This window comes from Xenopus tropicalis, chromosome 5 (genome assembly GCF_000004195.4).
Source record: "Xenopus tropicalis strain Nigerian chromosome 5, UCB_Xtro_10.0, whole genome shotgun sequence".
NCBI classification, from domain to species: Eukaryota; Metazoa; Chordata; class Amphibia; order Anura; family Pipidae; genus Xenopus; species Xenopus tropicalis.
Genome location: NC_030681.2, coordinates 113,031,226 through 113,051,032, shown reverse-complemented (window position 1 = coordinate 113,051,032; position 19,807 = coordinate 113,031,226). Strand labels below are relative to the sequence as shown.

At 36.8% G+C, this 19,807-nt stretch overlaps 1 protein-coding gene across 1 annotated transcript in view; it reads right to left on the bottom strand.

Moving 5' to 3' along the window:
• Positions 1-19,807, bottom strand: part of zbbx (zinc finger, B-box domain containing) — a 65,448-nt gene that overhangs the window by 26,641 nt on the left and 19,000 nt on the right. The window contains exons 8-13 of the mRNA XM_002931565.5: positions 13,472-13,606; positions 9,292-9,457; positions 7,045-7,165; positions 3,496-3,596; positions 3,278-3,387; positions 2,487-2,563 (exon numbers count right to left, since the gene is read on the bottom strand). Coding sequence (XP_002931611.2) covers positions 2,487-2,563; positions 3,278-3,387; positions 3,496-3,596; positions 7,045-7,165; positions 9,292-9,457; positions 13,472-13,606 — 710 coding nt within the window. The remainder of the gene's footprint in view (positions 1-2,486; positions 2,564-3,277; positions 3,388-3,495; positions 3,597-7,044; positions 7,166-9,291; positions 9,458-13,471; positions 13,607-19,807) is intronic.

The following is a 19,807-nucleotide window of genomic DNA, read 5'->3' as shown; positions in this document are numbered from 1 at the left end:
TTTATTTCTCAGCAGCAGCATGGCATACCTGACTTTATAAGTTACTGAAATTTCATACAACTTTTCAGCAGCTGCAGGTTTTACCCCTCCCAAGCTCTATGCTTTTATGTCACACTGCATCTGCTAACATTTGATTTCACGTTGTCAGTTGCTGCCATTTCTATGATGCAGCAGAGATGTGTATCAATTACTGTACCAAATTATAACATTTTAGAAGGTTGGTCACCAGGCAAAAGATAAACTGATTTCAACTAAAGAGGATTTTTTTTGTGCCGTACTGTTTGAAAATAATACATTTTCTGTAGATGAACTGCCCATTTAAATAGGACCTTTCTCCCAGACATCAAAAAAATACCCAAACCTGTTAAAGACTTTAAATTCAAACAATTATGTTTGCCATATTTTTTGGTATTTGTAAATGTTGTTATAAAATTAGAGGTTTAAAATATAATTTTTCAATGAACAGGAAAAAAGATGATTTGGAATAATTTCATAGGGTGACAGGTCCCCTTTAAAGGGCAACTATCATAGGAAAATTGCTTCCCTCACCCTAGATGTGGGTAATAATAGATCCTGCACTCTGGATATTTTTAGCGTAATATTGTTTCACACAAACAATACTATTTTGCTCAAAACATGCTCCTAGGGAGTGCTATGCCGTCCACACTGGATGGGAGCTCCTGATAGGGCAGCAATATTAGGTCACATGCATGTACATAATGATTCTCCAGGCTGTATTACTGTATATTATTACTCATACTCTCAAGCAAGGCAAGCAACCTACAAAGTCACTTCTTAAGCAAATACCAGCACCAAATATGCAGATTAAAAAAGAGCTGTAAACAGAGTTTCAAAATTTCTAATTTTATTTTGTGTTGAAGCAGGGTAAAATAATATGCTGTCAAGCCATCAAAGACTGACATATGTAAAAATAGGTCACAATACAGAATAAAAGAATGTCTGCATTTAAATATAGGTCAGAACATAATTATCTTAGCAGAACACACACAAAAACACTGTAGTGCAATTACGCAGCAAAGTCAAATAAAGGCATGACCAAAGTATAGATAAAATGTCAGGCACTAAAAGTAATTATACAGTCCAAGAAGAAGAAGATGTAGACATACTTTAAATTAAATATGGATTAAAGTCATGGTGTTTTGAGGAACTGAAAAAAAGTTTCTGTAATCTGTTCTAGAACACAGAATGCAAACCACTGGGTTTGTGGATCTATGGAATTCATTGTCAATTTGTGGTGTGTTGTATATAATGGAACACTGGTGCACAGTTTTTCCACTATGAAATGATCTTCTAGTGATAGAAAGACCTGCTGTCTGCAAAATACAGACTCTAACCAAATACATATTTGGAGTTTTAGAAATAGTTGCTGCTGAAAGGTATGGTGTAATGCAATCATACAATTCTCTCTTCTGTGCAATACATACAGGTCTGAAATATTTATGAATTAAAATAGATGGGAAAATTAAATACTTAAAACTGACCTAAATTAAAAGTATAGTAGCATAATAAATAGAAATTAGCAGACACGGACAAATCCCTTCTTTGCCAATCAAGTTCTTTTAAAAAATTCAAAATCAAACACAAAAACAAAGGCTTCATTTAAGACAAAAAATGGCAGAAAATTGGTGACCCAGCACCCAAAAAAACCTCAAATCCATGTGTGCATGTTAATAATGATTATCTTTTACTTAAAAGGAATTCTGGGAATGAATTCCAAACTCTTAAAAAAATCCCATTTACATGGGTTTATCCTATAGGCTACAGCTCACCCACTGGGTTTGAAGCTGAAGCCAGGATAATAGCTGATCAGATTCCCAACTACAGACCGGTTTCGCCTTTTTGAGGCTCATCAGTGTAGTGCAGGGTTTTCTGATCAGCTTAGGTAGAGTCACAATGTGGTTCTACAAACAAATAAATTAGGTTGAGGAGACTGCCTCATACAGACAAAAGCAAACAAAAGGAATTCTGGGAATGAATTCCAAACTCTTAAAAAAATCCCATTTACATTTTTATCTTTTACTTAGAAACTAGTTAAATTTAAGCTGGCCATACACACACACACCGATACTGTCATATCAAACAAGGTTTTGTATGATATTAGGAGCGTGTATGGTGGATTGACAAGGTGACCAATATCGCAAAAACCTTGGATAGAAAATTTTGATCAGGTGCTGTTGAATGCACCCGAGCAAAGGCAAGCGTTTAAGGCTGAATCGTTGGATAGGGGTAAAACTCCTACTGTTTCTACCTCCATATCTGACAATTCAGCGCTGAGCTGAGAAGAGGGTATGCAGGAACCATTGGTCGCAGGAAAGATCATAATTGTAATGTGTATGGCCACCTTAAGTCCCTTTAAATAGAGTATAAACTGCAACAGTGTTCCAACTTTTTCTGAAAGTATCTACTGTGCTGTTGCATACAGATCCCCTCTGTGTGATATTTTTATTAAAAGCACCAGTTCTTACCTTTGTTGGTTATTTAATTCACTGTCATCTTCAAAAACCAAACAAGTTGTAGATTCTTCAAGATCTTCATCTGGAGTCTAATTACCATCCAAACAAACTTTATAAATCAATATTCATTGCAAACAAAATGAAACTAAGCATATTTAATATTGAATATAAAACAATTTCAATAAGTAACATGCATTTTAGATTTCTTAAGTGAAACAAAGGGTGCCAATTTTATCTTGGTAAAATGAGTTATTTTTTATAATTGTTCATTATTCATGAAAAGTATCTAGAAAAGGAAAAAAACAGTTCATTTAATATATGATGAAAATCTAATATGAAGTAAAAGGGAGTGTATGAGAAATGGATAAAATATTCAAATTCAATTTCAAACTAATATTAACTGATCAAGTTGCAGCCTAGCAACTGTAGTGATTTCAGATAAGTACATTTGCGAATCATGCTTGCTTGATGATACATTTCTTGCCTTGCTCTCTGACCCATTTTGAGATACATTTTACTCATGGAGTACAAGAAGCAAGTCTGCTCGTATTACACTAGCAACAAACTTCACAAACCCAAATTATAAAAGGTGTGAGATATTTTATTAGCTTAAGATCTTGTGAGCATAGCTTATGGGGCATATTTATTAACGTTCCAAAAATGTTTTCTACGATTTGCAAAAATATCAGCATATCTCATGAATTCAAATGTAAGAAAGATGTCAAATCGTTTGCACTCACTGTATATAAAGTACATTTTAGAGAAGTCTTCTTGGGGGCACAAAATAACTGTTCCCTTATTACCTTATCTAATTCCACAATCTTCAAAGCAGGTTTATATCTCACATCATTCTTTACACATCTCTCTGGCTTGAACAAAGCTGCACAGTGCTCATGGTCTTCCATTTCTTCAGCTTGAAAGAATAAAGGCCAGTTGAAAGTTAGTGCAAAGTCATTTACCATTAATGAGTAATCCAATTTTTTCAATCAGGTCAATAAAAAAGCAGGAGAGGCGTACTAACCTGTCAGGCCATCGCTCTCATTCAGTTCATGCTCTGATGCAGAGGTCGGGAAACATCCACATTTATCTTGCTGCTGGCGGCTTGCACGATTCACTGGAGTTCTAAAAACAGAGGATATAGATACATCTGTTTCTGCAAGGAATATCTGATTTGATGGAGCAAGTGCTTTGACAGTTCATAGCTGGCAGCATGATAACCAATGGTTAATGTATTATTTGGCAAAAGTGCAAACACATATAAAGGTTTCTCTTTCCAGCGTAATTAGAAGGTTAGTACCAGGACAACTTTACAGTGATGGCTAAAAATATTCCTACATGTGTTATGTGTGAGTCATAAGAATGAACAGCAGAGTTTTTTTTTCCCATAAGGCCTACATAATATGAATCAGATCTAAATCTTTTTTAAATTTCACTGTAAACTTTGACTGTTTAAAGCGACAGTTACACTTATAACTAATGCACCGTTACCCTGCACTAGTAAAATGTATTATTTGTATGCTTTATTTATCTAGCAGTGCCATATTCCGCAGCACTTAACAGAGATTACACATCATTCAAATCAAGCTTTTCTTCAACAGAAAATTTCTTTTGAAATCCCTTAAGTATTTAAGAATCCCCTAAAACTGATTTTAAACATGTCATGTTCAGGATAGGGTGCAAGGGACATAATAAACAACTCATTTGGGTTCTGCCCCACATGGAGCTACAAATCCCAGTGTGAGTAATTATCCTGTGTTCTGTTGCCCTTAAATGGGGTCAAATGCTGCTCAAAATATTTACAGGTACTAGTTAGGGCCTTATTTGTAAAAAAAAAAGGCAAAATTCAAGTTAAAAAAACAGGTGCAAATTAAACTGACACTTGGTGCCCATGAAATCTGAAGTGAAAGTTCATAGATGTGACTCCTTCCATTCCTAGAATAAAACACAATGATTTGCACCTTGCTGTTTATGTGGGGCTACATACCCCCCAACTGCCCCGCTTTCCACGGGACAGTCACGGTTTTTATAGCGCATCCCGTGTCCCAGATAGTTCAATGAATGTGCCTCATTTCCGTAATAGATTATGGAAACGCGGGACATTCTTTGAACTATCAAGCACAGTAGGATGCGCTGGCTGCAGGCGGCGTTCTGGCTTCTTCTGCGGCTCTACTTGTTGTGCGGCGGCGACAGGCCCTTTTATAGGGTTGCGCCTTGTGCGTATGTGACGTCAATACGCATGGGGCGCAACCTGTCGCCGCCGCAGAAGGAGCGTCTATGGGGGCTACTGTGTAATGGGGCTGCTGTGTAAGGGGGCTAATGTGTATGGGGGCTACTGTGTATGGGGGCACTTTCTATGGGGGCATTGTGTATGGGGGGTACTTTCTATGGGGGCACTGTGTATGGGGGCTACTGTCTATGGTGTCAATTGGGGGCACTGTCTATGGTGTCAATTGGGGGTGCTTTCTATGGGGGTTACTGTCTATGGGGGTTACTGTCTATGGGGGCACAGCTGGTACATAGTTATAACTCACTTATAATTGACTGCCTTCTCTGTATATTTGTATTTTTTATGTAGGAGTTGCTATATTGTTTTCCTTAGGTAGTACAGTATGAGGTTATAGCACATTTTGCGTCTGATCCCGCCATTTCAACTATATAAAAGGAGTATTTTTTTAAAATGGGGTGTGGCAATTGGGGTGTGGCCACAAAGTGGGCGTGGTCAAAAATTAGCCGAGCAGGAGGCGAGTGGCATATGGGCACCTACTGGCACACACCTCATTCAGCAAACTGTAAGGCTTAGCCTCTCTGAGAAGATACCAACTGCAATATATTCATAACTAAGAAGAAAGCCTTCTATTGATACACACCCCAAGCAAAGGCTCTGCCCTGTATGTATCGCTGGCTTATGCCATGCATTAAGTACAGGGATCTTTCAGCAAAGCACCCTTGCTTAATTTTTATTCCCGCACAAGGTGCAGTACAGAGGACCAGCATGGCTAAGCACTAATGCTTTGTGCATTGGACTCCAAGGGCCACTGTTTTATAGAACATTTCTGCTCATGCACTTGCACCTAACCTTTTGTACACAAATTTAAAAATGTGTATAAATGAGTTTTACTTTATGGTGCTACTGTACTTTTAATTCAAAGAATCATGTACTGTAAAATACATATAAATGAGAATACTAACCAGGGTAACCTAATGCTGCCCTTTAGTTCTAAATGTATCGCACTGTCAAAAGCCTTTACATAACATACAACATTGTTTAGAACCCGAATTTCATGCTTAGTGCATAAGTTATTATGTGCTTGGATAGTCTTCGCTATCAGAGTAATCCACGGGGGAATTTCAGAGCAGTTGTTTGAGTGGGCTGTGTGCCAGTGCAATGAGAAAAGAAAACACACAAGGGCTGTGACTGGAAAGCAAATGAACAACTTTGAATATTTAAATAGTTCTAGGTTTATCAATGGACAGTACATTCAGAATTTCCATTGCACTGTATCATCCCTTTTGCTCATAGCTTAACATACAGTTAGTTTTTTTTTTGAGAATACATTATAGATTAACACAGGTAACAGTCCTCATCCTGTTTAGCTTCAACTACAAATCCAAGATGCTGGTATTTTTAGTACAGCAAGTAAAGGGATGCAGGAATGCCATTATATTATAAACACATTATAGTACTGATTATCCTAAACCAGGTTTATTTTTTAGTGATATTTTCTATGCAATAAAAAAGTTGCACTAATCTGAAGAAGCATTACAGTTCACGGGAATGTAAGATATATGGAGCTGTTATTTTCATTTTAGCAGCACACTGGTTTCCACTGTCAGTTAAAGTTACTCTGGAGGATGGCTACAATATGCACTTTGAAACAGGTGAAAGCTTTCTGAGCAAACAGAATGCTTCTTGTTAGAAAAATGAAAACTGCTCTTCAAATGGAGCCTTGCTTACATCTATCTATTGTATGATTCAACTCTATCAGTGTCAGATAAGGAAGAAATAACTATTACCCAAGCCAGTTAGAAAACATCCGCAAGCATTCCATGTACTTTAGGCTGCATATAGTGATTTGAAAAAAAAATAAAAAGAATATACTTTCATATCTGTGATGTTGCTTTAGTCCACAGCAAATCTTAAATTTGTTAATCCAAACACATATGAGCCAAAGTAAAGAAACCATGTATGAAAACTGTTTGAGTACTTTTAGAACTTTTAGCAGCAGTAACTGTGGAGTAGTTGTTTTCTGCATTCTCTTTATTGCACCATAATAGAGATTTTTTTCTCTCTCCTCAAAGAACTGCATCCATAGTTATTCTTTAAGTACAGGGCTCTATTGTATCTGACTGCTCTAAACACTGTGCTAGTTTTTTAAAGTGGTCCAAGGCAAAAACTGCAGCATCATTTAGTATGTACCATTGGTAAATGACTGCTAGCATGTGCTTCCTTAAGTTTTAAGAGAACACCATTCTGATAATTATAAGCTGTTAGCCACACTAATCAGCCTAAGGCTAAAGCAACAAACCTCTGAGGCAAAGTGACACTTTATTCTATCAGCAATAACTTTACCTTCTGTGTTTTTTAAGCATCAGTTTCTCCATGTAAGTAAGGCTGTTTTCTGCAAACTCCACTTTAAATGGCTTTGTGAGCACTGTCATCACAGTTTGAGATTCTGAATTTCCAGTACAATCTAGGATTAAAAGTAAATATTTTAGTGCCCTAATGATAACTTTAGGGGATATACATATGTTCTTATACAGGCCAAGGCATAATAATAATAATAATAGAGTTACATGTGTATATATTCTAAAAATATTAATAAACCTTGCGGCAGGACCAAAAAAGGTTTACCAAGAGATTTGCATTCACCTCTGCAAGTTTAAACCAGTTTGGGATGAAAAGCAGGTTGGGTGAATAGCCATTTTTCAACATTCACTGATTTAAGTCAACTGTAATCATGTTTTACTTTGCATCTTATTTAAAAACAAACTCTTTCCAGCAATTTTACCTGACACACACTTACCAAGCCACCTCCAAATTTCCCCCATTTTAGCAGCGGAACATGGTTGTAGCACTGGAAGCCCCCAAAACATGAAAGTGACTTATTTTGAATTGTAACTGGTAATAATTTACAATGGGCGGCTGTAACCTCTTTCTATTTTATTTTTTAACCTGCCTGCACATGAATAGGTGGGTGCAATTGTGGGTGATTCTTTAAACTACACTAGTGGTTTTATGCGCAACTCACTGCAGGGAAAAGTGCAAATTGCCCACTGTGTCTGTGTCTTTACATATGGTTCACGCAGAATTCTTTTTTTTGGCAGAATAAAAAACAATGGCACTGGGGAAAAGGTTAAATTATACGCAAATAAAAATACAGTTCAGATCAAACTAAACAGGGTTTTGTCATTTCTAAACTACAGTCGTTTTGAAATGTATGGAGTCAGCATTTACTTCGGGACTGCACTGAGCATAAAAATGACCTCTGGGCCAAGTGAACCTGGGAAATGCAGTGTCAGACAATAAATGCAGAGGTACATGCTGGCTAGGCATTGGCTTCAGATCATTAGGTCTACAGCATGTCTTAGGCTTCACTTTGTTTAGAAACATGCTGGGATTGACGCGGGGGTCACCATTCCAATCAATAAGATTCTTTCTTCAAACCACACTGGCTTATTCTAGGTTGACATTTGGGTACAGAGCCTGCCGTTGGATTCAATGCAACATAATTTCAGTTTCTTTTGAAACTTCATAAACCTTGAGACTGATGCACGGTTATAGGCAGCTTCTAAAATGTTCTGTGCCAGTTTATTACACATCATCATTCTGCTGGTTAGAACAGATATAGCAGCAAAACATTGTAAAATCTCAAGTAGGTATACACTGTTAATATCATGTGCTACACTGATGAAGACTTGCAATTATCAAGAAAATAAATGTAAAATGGAACCATTAAAATCTCTAACTATTGGAAAAAAAAATCTGAATGGAAAAGCAATGTTAGGCATTCTGTGTTTGCAGATTAAACTGTGAAAATCACATCTACCTGAACAGCAAAAAAGATTTATTAATAAAAAAGAACAAAGGCTTAATTCACTAAACTTTTAATGGCTTGAACATACAATTATCTCTAAGCTCATATACCCCTAATATTCACACTGATTATAATAATATTGACTGAAATTAGTGCAATAAAACAACAACTACAATTCTAGCACATGGAAGGCAAAAACGAGAAAGGTGAAGAAGAAATGATGATAACCAATGATTAACGAGAAACATTTTCACAGAGCTCCTTCCATGATATACCTTAATTAGGCTATCAATTAAGACATCCAGTTTTTAGCAATATTGTAAACAATCCTAAAATACGGGGAGGAAGGTACTGTAAGCCTTAGGGCCTTGAACTGTCTTCTGTAAATTGACTGAATTTCCCTCTGTCAAACCTTTTAGGAAACTACTAAAGACTACAGAACCATATGATCACTGAACTCAAAGGCTGCCTGATCGCGTAGCCCCAAGGTTTCTTTGTGCTGAAAGTAACCAATTAAAAGAAACATCATTTTAGATCAGACATTTTCAACCTGTGGCCCTCTAGCTATGTTTAAACTCAACACAGAGATTTGTTGTTCAATAACAGCTTAAGGGCCTCAGGTTGGACATCTCTGTTTTCAGACTAAAGAAGTCTCTCGTGTGAACGATGTGGGCACATACTTTATGAAAGCCCTTTAAGATATGCTTTTGTTTTTAAATGACCCAGACAAGCACAATAATCCACAAAATACTGAATGCTGTAATGTACAAGAAACACCATGCCTGTTGCTGCCTGTAGGGAACAATGCTTCTTTGGGTTCTGTTGTCCCCTCCTCCATTCCATTAGTACATCATTAAATGACTTAGCAGATTCTTCCTCATTAAAAGTCCCTTGAAGCAATGATTCTCTGTTGCCAGAAGCATCCCTATTTACTGCAACACTGGGCACCTGTTAAAGGGTATGAAACTGTTATTAGAAAATGCAATGTGACTAGCAAAATGAATGCAGAAATTAAATTAAAATACATATATATTTTATCTTAAAACCCAGAGAAAGAGATATTTGTGGCAAAAATCTGTGGGTACTTTTAATAAAATGTAAATAAATCTGCATTATTCTCATATGTTCTAGGAATACAGATTTGTCGTCTCAAGTAGAACCAAGGTAGTTCAAATAACCCATCTACTGTAACAGCAAACATGCCACTCCAGGGCACACTGCAATGCATTAAGTATTTTTTGGGAATGGTTTCTTTCAAATTAACTGTTAGTATAATGCAGACAGCAGTGATACGCTGAGACAATTTGCAATGAGTCTTCATGTATTTATGTTTTTTTTTTTTTATTTATTAAAGGAGACACATACAATAATTTTTCACTTTATCTTAAAAAGCAGCTAACACAGTAAAATTGAATACAATAAAGTTTATTTTCTACCTACTCTTCAAGAAGGCTGTTAAATCCTTGCTGAAACGCTGCAGCCCCTCCCATCCACAGGGCTTCCGGCCAGAAGAAAGTCTCTGTCTTCAGCTAGGGCCGCCGGCCCCAGCTTCTTTCCCATAGAGACGCTGCAGCCAGTGAGAGAGGAGTGGGCGTGAGACATGGGCGGGACTTTGGTGATGTCATTTCCCCGCCCACATCAGTCACGCTGGGGTCCTGCTCTCTTGTGCTGCTCCTGGCCGGCCCTGCTCTCCTGACTAGAGCCCTTCAGTTAGCTGTGACTGTGACTCATTCTGGTAAGTCTGTAAACATCTTCACTCTCTTTATTGAAAAATAATATTTTGCCAAATAAAAAAAAAACGTTTTTCATACTAAAGGAGTCAAATCTGTTTATTATATAGACTGTACCTAATGAAAAGAAATGTGTTTTTTTTTTACATGCAACTCCCTGCAACTTGTACTTTGACACCTAAACTGGGTTATTTTGGTATTTTCCCCTGCAACAACTCCCTGCAACTTGTACTTTGACACCTAAACTGGCTGTTTTTTGGTATTTCCCCCTGCAACAACTCCCTGCAACTTGTACTTTGACACCTAAACTGGCTGTTTTTTGGTATTTCCCCCTGCAACAACTCCCTGCAACTTGTACTTTGACACCTAAACTGGCTGTTTTTTGGTATTTCCCCCTGCAACAACTCCCTGCAACTTGTACTTTGACACCTAAACTGGCCGTTTTTTTGGTATTCTCCCCTGCAACAACTCCCTGCAACTTGTACTTTGACACCTAAACTGGCCGTTTTTTGGTATTTTCCCCTGCAACAACTCCCTGCAACTTGTACTTTGACACCTAAACTGGCCGTTTTTTGGTATTTTCCCCTGCAACAACTCCCTGCAACTTGTACTTTGACACCTAAACTGGCCATTTTTTGGTATTTTCCCCTGCAACAACTCCCTGCAACTTGTACTTTGACACCTAAACTGGCCATTTTTTGGTATTTTCCCCTGCAACAACTCCCTGCAACTTGTACTTTGACACCTAAACTGGCCGTTTTTTGGTATTTTCCCCTGCAACTTGTACTTTGACACCTAAACTGGCCGTTTTTTGGTATTTTCTCCTGCAACAACTCCCTGCAACTTGTACTTTGACACCTAAACTGCCCGTTTTTTGGTATTTTCTCCTGCAAAAACTCCCTGCAACTTGTACTTTGATACCTAAGCTGGGGTTTTTTTGCATTTTCTCCTGCAACAACTCCCTGCAACTTGTAAAGATCAGGCAGCAGCACAGGACAGCTATGTGCAGACTGGTAACAGATACACAGGCAGGGGGGTGGGAGGGGTTTCCCTGCTACAGCAGAGTTCAGCCTGTCAGTCAGTGCTGTGACCATTTCCTGTGGGAGAATGAAGAGACACTCCCATCTCTCGTTTCAGTTTAGCTTCAGAGGAGTGAAGATCTCTCTGCAGCTCTGATATAAAAATGATTTTAGCAGGTAAAATGCATTCAAATCCTTTTTTTTGCTGCAAGATTACATAGATTAAAGAAAGATGAATCATATAACTGAATATGAATGTGATATGAAATGTCTCCTTTAAGAAGCCCTCCATTCAAAAGAGGTGGGCAGGGGAGGCACATAAGCCCCCTCCCACCCCTACCTTACATGTCATTTTGAGGCAGAAGGTAGAAGCGGCAGGATGTGCAGCTGGCAAGGCAGGTGGTAATGACAGGGCTGCTTGTTCTGATGGATTTTTAATTTGTCGCTCAGAGCAGAGTGCAGTGTACAAGCGGGTGAAAGTGCTTAGGAAATAAGTGCTCTTGCATCCCTTAGTACTCTTGCTCTTGTGTCCCCAGGGGTCATGAATCCCTTTTGTTTTTTTTCTAAACATATAATTCTAATATTTAATGTAATAATAAAAAAGTACCTTGTGCTTGACCCTAACTTAGCTGCATTAATCTTTTTGGCGGCAAAACAATCCTACTGGTTAATGTTTAAATGATTTTTAGAAAACTTAAGGTACAGGTATTCAAATTGCATTGAGATCCCATATTTGAAAAACCCCCAAAATTCTGGATAACAGATCCTATACTTGTACTGAATTTATTTAACCCATAGTCTTTGCAATACTTTAAAGAGTTGTCCTGCACAACCTAATGCTGCTGTCTGCACAGAGCACTAAGAAGCACACTCTTGTGTCCCTTAGCAATTGAACACTTGCACCCCAGGGATCAGTATATAACTCTAAGGAGTTTAATATACAAAAATTGCTACATATCCCATCCTCCCAAAGTAAAATTAAACAGTTCTACAATTGCAGTGTTCTGCACTAATCAGTAAAACATATAGTAAAATCTATTTATTTTTAAAATATAGAAAATATTTTTAACACAAGCCTTATTAATTTGGTGTTAATTGTATCTTTAAATCAGTAATCCCAGTGGTATGAGCAACCACTTGAATGTTGCTCCCAGTGGCCTCAAAGTAGGTGCTTATTTTTAAACTCCTAGGTCAGGACAAGTTTTAGTTGCATAAAAACTAGGTGTACCACCAAACGCAGCCTCTTTAGGCTGCCAGTCCACATAGATGCTACCATATCACTAATCACAGCCTCTATCTGGTACCCCCGTGAATCTTTTTGATGCTTGTAGTGCTCCCTAATTCTTTTAACATTTGAATGTGGCTCGGGGGTATAAAAGTTTGGGGTCCCACTGCTTTAAATAAATATTCACTGTATGGCCAAGCACTAGCAAAGACTGCTCAGTACCCACACTATTAAAGATCAGGTCAAGCTGACCCATGCAAAGTTTTTTTTTTAAATATGATCATCATATGTTGCTATACCATTAGACTAGTGATGTCATGAGATAATCTCACCCCAGTTCTTGCAAACTCAGAATCACTGTGATTAACATAATGGCACACAGGGCATTTCAAGCACTCTTATCAATGTATCTTTAAGTAGTTCTAACCTACTTTAGCAACTGCCTGACAACTGTTTGCAAATATTTGTCATGCAAGATAATAGGGGAGCACTGGCATTGTACTGTGACACTCAAAGTGCTCCATGTGCTATTACTTTTAATCGGTGTGATCTGAGTTTGCAAAAACAAGGGCAGGATGATCTCTTTTCTTTTTTATAAGACATTCTCATGTAACAGTAAACAAATAAATAAGGTTGAGGAGACTGCCTCACACAGACAAAAGCAAACAAAAGGAATTCTGGGAACGAATTCCAGACTCTAAAAAAAAAATCCCATTTACATGGGTTTATCCTATAGGCTACAGCTCACCAACTGGGTTTGAAGCTAAAGCCAGGACAATAGCTGATCAGATTCCCAACTACAGACCGGTTTCGCCCTTTATTGGGGGCTCATCAGTGTAGTGTAGGGTTTTCTGATCAGCTTAGGTAGAGTCACCATGTGGTTCTACAAACAAATAAATAAGGTTGAAGAGACTGCCTCACACAGACAAAAGCAAACAAAAGGAATTCCCAGAATTCCTTTTGTTTGCTTCATGTAACAGTAACAAACCTGTTCCTTTACTTCTTGCTTCTCGTTAAAAGCAGTGAAACCAGTAGACACTTTGTTGCCACTGGTTGGCTTGTCTTTTGGCTCATTAGAATTCCTCTCTCTGCTTTGCTGTGAAACTTCTCTCTGAGTTTTCTTCTGCAAATACAAAATATTACAGGCTCATTGATTATCATATAATTTTACTGCTGACATCAGCATATTCTACATACATCAATTTTTCGTGACAGTTTGCCACAGTGGGCCGCTGACTATGGTATCTCAAATGTATACTGCACTTATAATAAATAACATAACACTTGTATCAACAAAATATACAGATAAATGTGGTTCCCTGGGTGTAGTAACATTAGCCTAAATATTTATATTTGGCTGTGTTAATCTGCCCTTGCGAAATTTTCATAATTTCTAAAAATACATTATATTTTTCTTCTGCTGAACCGTTTGTCCTTTAAGTCCACACATCCATACATTTCTATGGTTTTGCAAAAGATGTGCTACCCATTATTTATACAGCACTGCAAAGCTTTATAAGACATAAGCACAAACAGGGGTACAGTTACTATAAAATTAGACAATGAAAATTCATTATACTGTAGTTAGGAGGGGGTCCCTGTCCTTAAGTGCTTACAATCTATTAGGAAGAGAAGACAGACAGAAACAAAAAGAATGGGAAACAAGTGCAGAGGTTAAGGGCTTGTTACTGCAGAAAGGCTAGCTAAGTGCCTCCATTAAATAAACCCAATAGGATTATTTTGTCTCCAAAAAGGATTAATTATATCTTAGTTGGGATCAAGTACAAGATACTGTTTTGTTATTATAATATAGAGAAAAAGGAAATCATTTTTAAAAATCCCAATTTTTTGGTTAAAATGTAGTCTATGGGAGATGGCCTTCCTGTAATCTGGAGCTTTCTGGATAACAAGTTTCTAAATAACGGATAACGAAACTTGTTGTACAAATATATTACATGTATGTAATATATATATATATATATATATATATAAATGCTGTTGAGAGGCCAGACATTAAGAACACTGTGAAAATAAAACTGCTGAGGTGTAATCTTTGATGTGTTTAAATACCTAATCTGTTCGTGTCATCCTTCCTTGCTTTAGATTGTATTTTATGTTACACTGCAGATATATTTTTCTTTATCTCTTTCAGATATGTGAGAATAGGAAAAACATGTTATTTCATCCACAATGAATAGTACTTCATCCAATTGTACACTTGATTGTTATCATCTAATTGGTTTACTGTGAGGGCCTGTAGATGTGCAAAAGCTTTTCGAGACAAATACAATTCAGTCTTGTTGATCCTTAACACTCTATTACACACTACTCTAAAGAGCTTGCACGTTCTTCAAAATAATAAATATATAAACAGTCACCATGCTTCTAACTCTGAAGCAAGAACAGCAATGTGATAGTGGATATCACATAGATATGCTTGATTGATGAAATACTCATCTTCATAAAACATTGGAATTAAAAGCTTGCTCATTTAAACCGACATTCTTAGATAAATTGTCCCATTACAACATGTTTTCTGCACCATTTCAATCTGATATCTTGACAGCAGTAGCTGGTAATTTCTTCTCAGTTATAAAAATAAATTTTACACTGTTTGCAAGTTATCTGCATCTTGTTCATATACATCTACATCTATACACGAAAAACTATAACAGTATTTTAACATTGCACTGGAATCAGTTTAGGATTTAACAAAATCTAAGAATTAAGCCTGTACATTAACAGTAAAGCTTCTTTAAGACTAGGTTTGGATTAAATTCCCTATTTTAATTGGAAAGATTTAAGACAATGAAGTCAGCTCATCTGAAATAAAATTAACAAATTTGCTTTGATTTTTTTTTTAAGATTCATATCTTGCTACCTTTGCCTGTTGTCCTTAATGTATTAATACAACTATATACATATATATATATATATATATATATATATATATATATATATATATATATATATATACGTATAAATACTCAGACAAACTAGGTAAGAATCTGAAAAGCAACTAAGAAGTGCAGTAGACAGCCAGTGGTAGGAAGGCAGCAAGCACAGGGGAAGGCAAGTCAAAACATAAAACAGTCAGAGAAGTCACAAGCAAAGATCTATATGAATAGAACATTAGACTTACAGTATGTCCAACAGGGAGATTAGTCACCCGCAATAAATCTCTGCTACCACAATCGACTAATCTTCCTAATATGTGTTGCTTCGTTTTCTGAAGTTGAGCAAAGTTGCCTGCAGGAGGAAACTTCACAACACCTATGCCTTCACTTTGTTAGTGGTATCACTTTGTCGCCTGTTGTAGCAGAGATTTATCACAGGCAACTAATCTCTCTGTGGGATATAAGCTTTAAAGGAACAGTAACACTAAAAAATGAAAGAGCTTTAAAGTAATAAAAATTGAATGCACTGTTGCCCTGCACTGGTAAAACTGGTGTGTTTGCTACAGTAACACTACTATAGTTTATATAATAAGCTGCTGTGTAGCCATGGGGGCAGCCATTCAAGCTGGAAAAAAGGAGAAAAGGCACAGGTTACATTGCAGATAACAGATAAGTTCTGTAGAATACAATAGTGTTTTATCTGTTATCTGCTATGTGCCTGTGCCTTTTCTCCTTTGAATGGCTGCCCCCATGGCTACATAGCAGCTTATTTATATAAATTATAGTAAACTTTCTGAAGTAAACACACAACTTTTACCAGTGCAGGGCAGCAGCACATTATATTTTAGTTACTTTTATACACTTTCATTTTTTGGTGTTAAGAGGCTTAAAACTTATAAAAATGAGAGAGTGTAAATGAGTATACCACAGAAAAATGTGCCCCACGCTAACTTTCAACCATTGATAAATACACTTCTAAATATCCCAGAGGAACGAATAGTGAATTTTTCTGTGGTAAACTAAAATATAAAATTTTGATAAATCTGCCCCTTAGTATCACACTGTTGCAAATAAGAGGTTCAGTGGGAATATTAATGCACTGTGCACGTGTCAGCAGTATACTAAGAATATCATGCTGGACCTGGGGTTTACCAGATACATAATTTGGATCTCCATACAATAAATCTTTCCGCCCCGCCCCCCAACTATCACTGCTAAATTGCTGTATTTCAAATCTTTCTGGATAATGAGTGTCTGAATAATAGATCCAATACCTCTAAAGCCTTAAGTGAACCACAACTAATGCAATTAAAGCAAAAGATGCCCATTAATAGGATGATACGAAATTAAGAGTTCTATATCACAATAAGTCTAAGCAAAGACTTATTAAGTATAGTGCAAAGTGCAAAAATGCCTGCAAAACCTGTTGTTCCCCATCTATACTTCATTGTCTGCATCATAAATGCAGAAAGAGGAAGGCGCCTCCTTACTTATGCACAATGCAGATGCCAGTGGGAAGAGGGGCGCAAAATCTTACTGCTTACCCTATGGCAGGAAGTAAGAACAGGGCTGCCACGCGTTTCTGGCACTGCACTCTGCACCTCATATTAGATTTGAATTTAGGATGAGGTAATAATGAAGGCATGCTCTGGACACTTACTGAATGAGCCAATGAAAGTGGCCTGATTTTGCACTTACGTCCAGGGCATATGTAAATGAGGGCCTCAGTCTGTTAGATGCTTAAGGGAGTTGTTTGAGTTCCCTTTTAGTATGATGTAGAGAGTGCAATTGCAATTGGTCTTCATTTTTTATTATTAACAGTTTTTTAATGATTTAAATTTTTGTTCAGCAGCTCTCCAGTTTGGAATTTCAATTTACCTGGGAGTGGTTTGAATGAGAGACTGATATATTAATAGAAGAGGACTTCAATAAAAGGATAAGTAATAAAAATAACAATAACAACAAAAAACTGTATGTTTACAGAGCAATAGTTTTTTGGCTGCTGGGGTCAGTGTCAGTTATTATGTATGAAATTTAAGGGCCTATTTGTCAGTTTTTGAGTTTGTGAATTCGAGTTTGTTTTTCTAAATCGAATAAACTCACTTATCGAATTATTTATTAATAAGGAAAACTTGTTCAAATAAAAAGCTTGAATATCTTGAATATCTTTTCAAGTTTACGAGTTCTAAAATCTCTAAAAACTAGAAAAATTTAAATTTGAGACTATGGCTTGACTTTGCCTATGACAACTCCCATTACTTACAAAAACTTGCAAGCTTTTAGATGGCAAATTTTTACATTTGCAAGTTTTTTAAACCCCCCAAAAAAAACTACACAGCCTTATAAACACACTTGATTTTATACAGTGCCTTGATCTAAAGGAGAGATCTGAGAGTAGAGCCTTAAGATGTATGCAAAACATGGCATAACTCTAATATTTCCAAGAGAGTCATGTTTAAGCACACAATTTTTGCCCGATTTGCTTTTTCTATGTAATTGTAAGACAGTGCCTTGTACTTGATGATGAGTCAAGGTGAGAACCTTGCGTCAGGCAGCAGGGAGCAGCCAGTTACCAGGGGCGGCAAAAATCTGCCTCTGGTGATTTTGTATTTTTTAAAACAAAAATTTGTCAATAGGACCCGCTCCTATGCTATGTAAGCGCGGAGCGGGAGAGAGGGGGGTGGCATTGAGGCTGCTGCCTCAGGTGGCAACAACCCCAGGACCACCACTGACGACTAAGCTGCAAAACCATTTGCACTAATAAGATACAGGTATAAAATAAATTATCTGGAAACCTGTTATCCAGAAAGCCATGAAATATAGAACTCCTATGTCCAGATTTGCATTCTCTCTGTAACTATTAGACAGAATTCTACACTTGATGATAACTAGCCTACTATAAATCTAGATCCACAACAAAACCAGTTGGGCTTTTCTGTGTTTTTAGTATGTTTAAGAAATAGTTCTCCAAACTACAGAAAAACAGAATCTGAAAACCCCAGGTCCCTACCATTTCAATAACAGATTCCATACGTGCAGTATGTGATCTTTACTAAGCATAAATCATTTTTTTTACCAAACCATCCTATTTAGTCTCTTTTATCTTATATTTTAACAGTTTTAGCATAAAGACAGGGGTGCCCTGTCTACATTTAGTGAAGTTAGCACAGCAGGGTCTACCTTAAGGTGGCTGATATTAGCTGCCAACTTGGCTACTTCAACCTGGCCAGGTATCAGCCAGATATCAGATATGTCTGATATTGCAGTTGGAACTTTTACTATACTGTATATGTGCATGAATCTGGACAACAGCAAGGAACCTCTGGGAAGTCACTGAAAATGTTGGCATAATGCTCACAGAAATACACCAAAGGCTGTGGGTTTTCCGGAAAAGAGGAGCGCCTGTCTTGGCTGAAGGATTTAGATTTGTAATACGGCAACATCTGGAACCCAACGTTAAGAAACAAGCTCTTTTGGGCAGGGCACCCATTAAAGTGATACTGACACGAAAAAACAACTTTTCAAAATATGAATCTACATAAAAAGTTGCCTATTGGTCATGTTGATTATTTTTTGCTGCTAGGTTTGCTTTTGTAAGTAATTGTTACTTGAAATCCCAAAACCTGACTGTTCCCCTGCTAGACAAATATGGCAGCCCCCTCATAGAGGAACATGGGGGATCAGATAGGGAATGTAAAAGCTTGGACAAATACTTTTATGGCAAAATTATAAATAGCATGCAAAGGCAATGTTATGACAATATTATAAAAAAGGTTTAATTTCTGGTGTCAGTATCACTTTAACTCTAGTATTTGTTACTAGTATATAATCTGAAAGTTCAATATATACACTAAGGTAAGAAATACATTATAAAATGTATATAAAATCCTTATTAATATACTAATAATAATAATGGCAGAAATAAACAGTCAACCCTCAGCAATTAAGCACCTACAACAAGAAAAGCAGGAGAAGACAGTGGGATTTTAGTTCTGCAAATAAGAGTGCCAAAGATTGCCTTGTACTTCTAAATTGTATCCCCTCCTGGTATAACTTGTATCAGTTACTGGTTGCTATAATATTCTGTGTGTCCAGTGTATAACCCCATTTATTGTACAGCACTCTGGAATATGTTGGCGCTTTATAAATACATGTTAAGATTTTGTAGTAATACTCTTACTATGATACTGAAAATGTCAGAAATATCATACATTAATATTAACTGCGATATGAATTTTTGTGTCCCAATAAGATAAACAGCTTATAAGCAGCAAATACTAGACAGGCAATTTTAGCATGTTACACATAGGAAAATATGAATAATATAAGCTACACACAAAAAACAAAGTTTTAGATCAGAAGTTTGTTAACTAAAATCATAGTTCAAAATATTCTCATTATTATAAGAATTAGTTAAGACTGTGTTG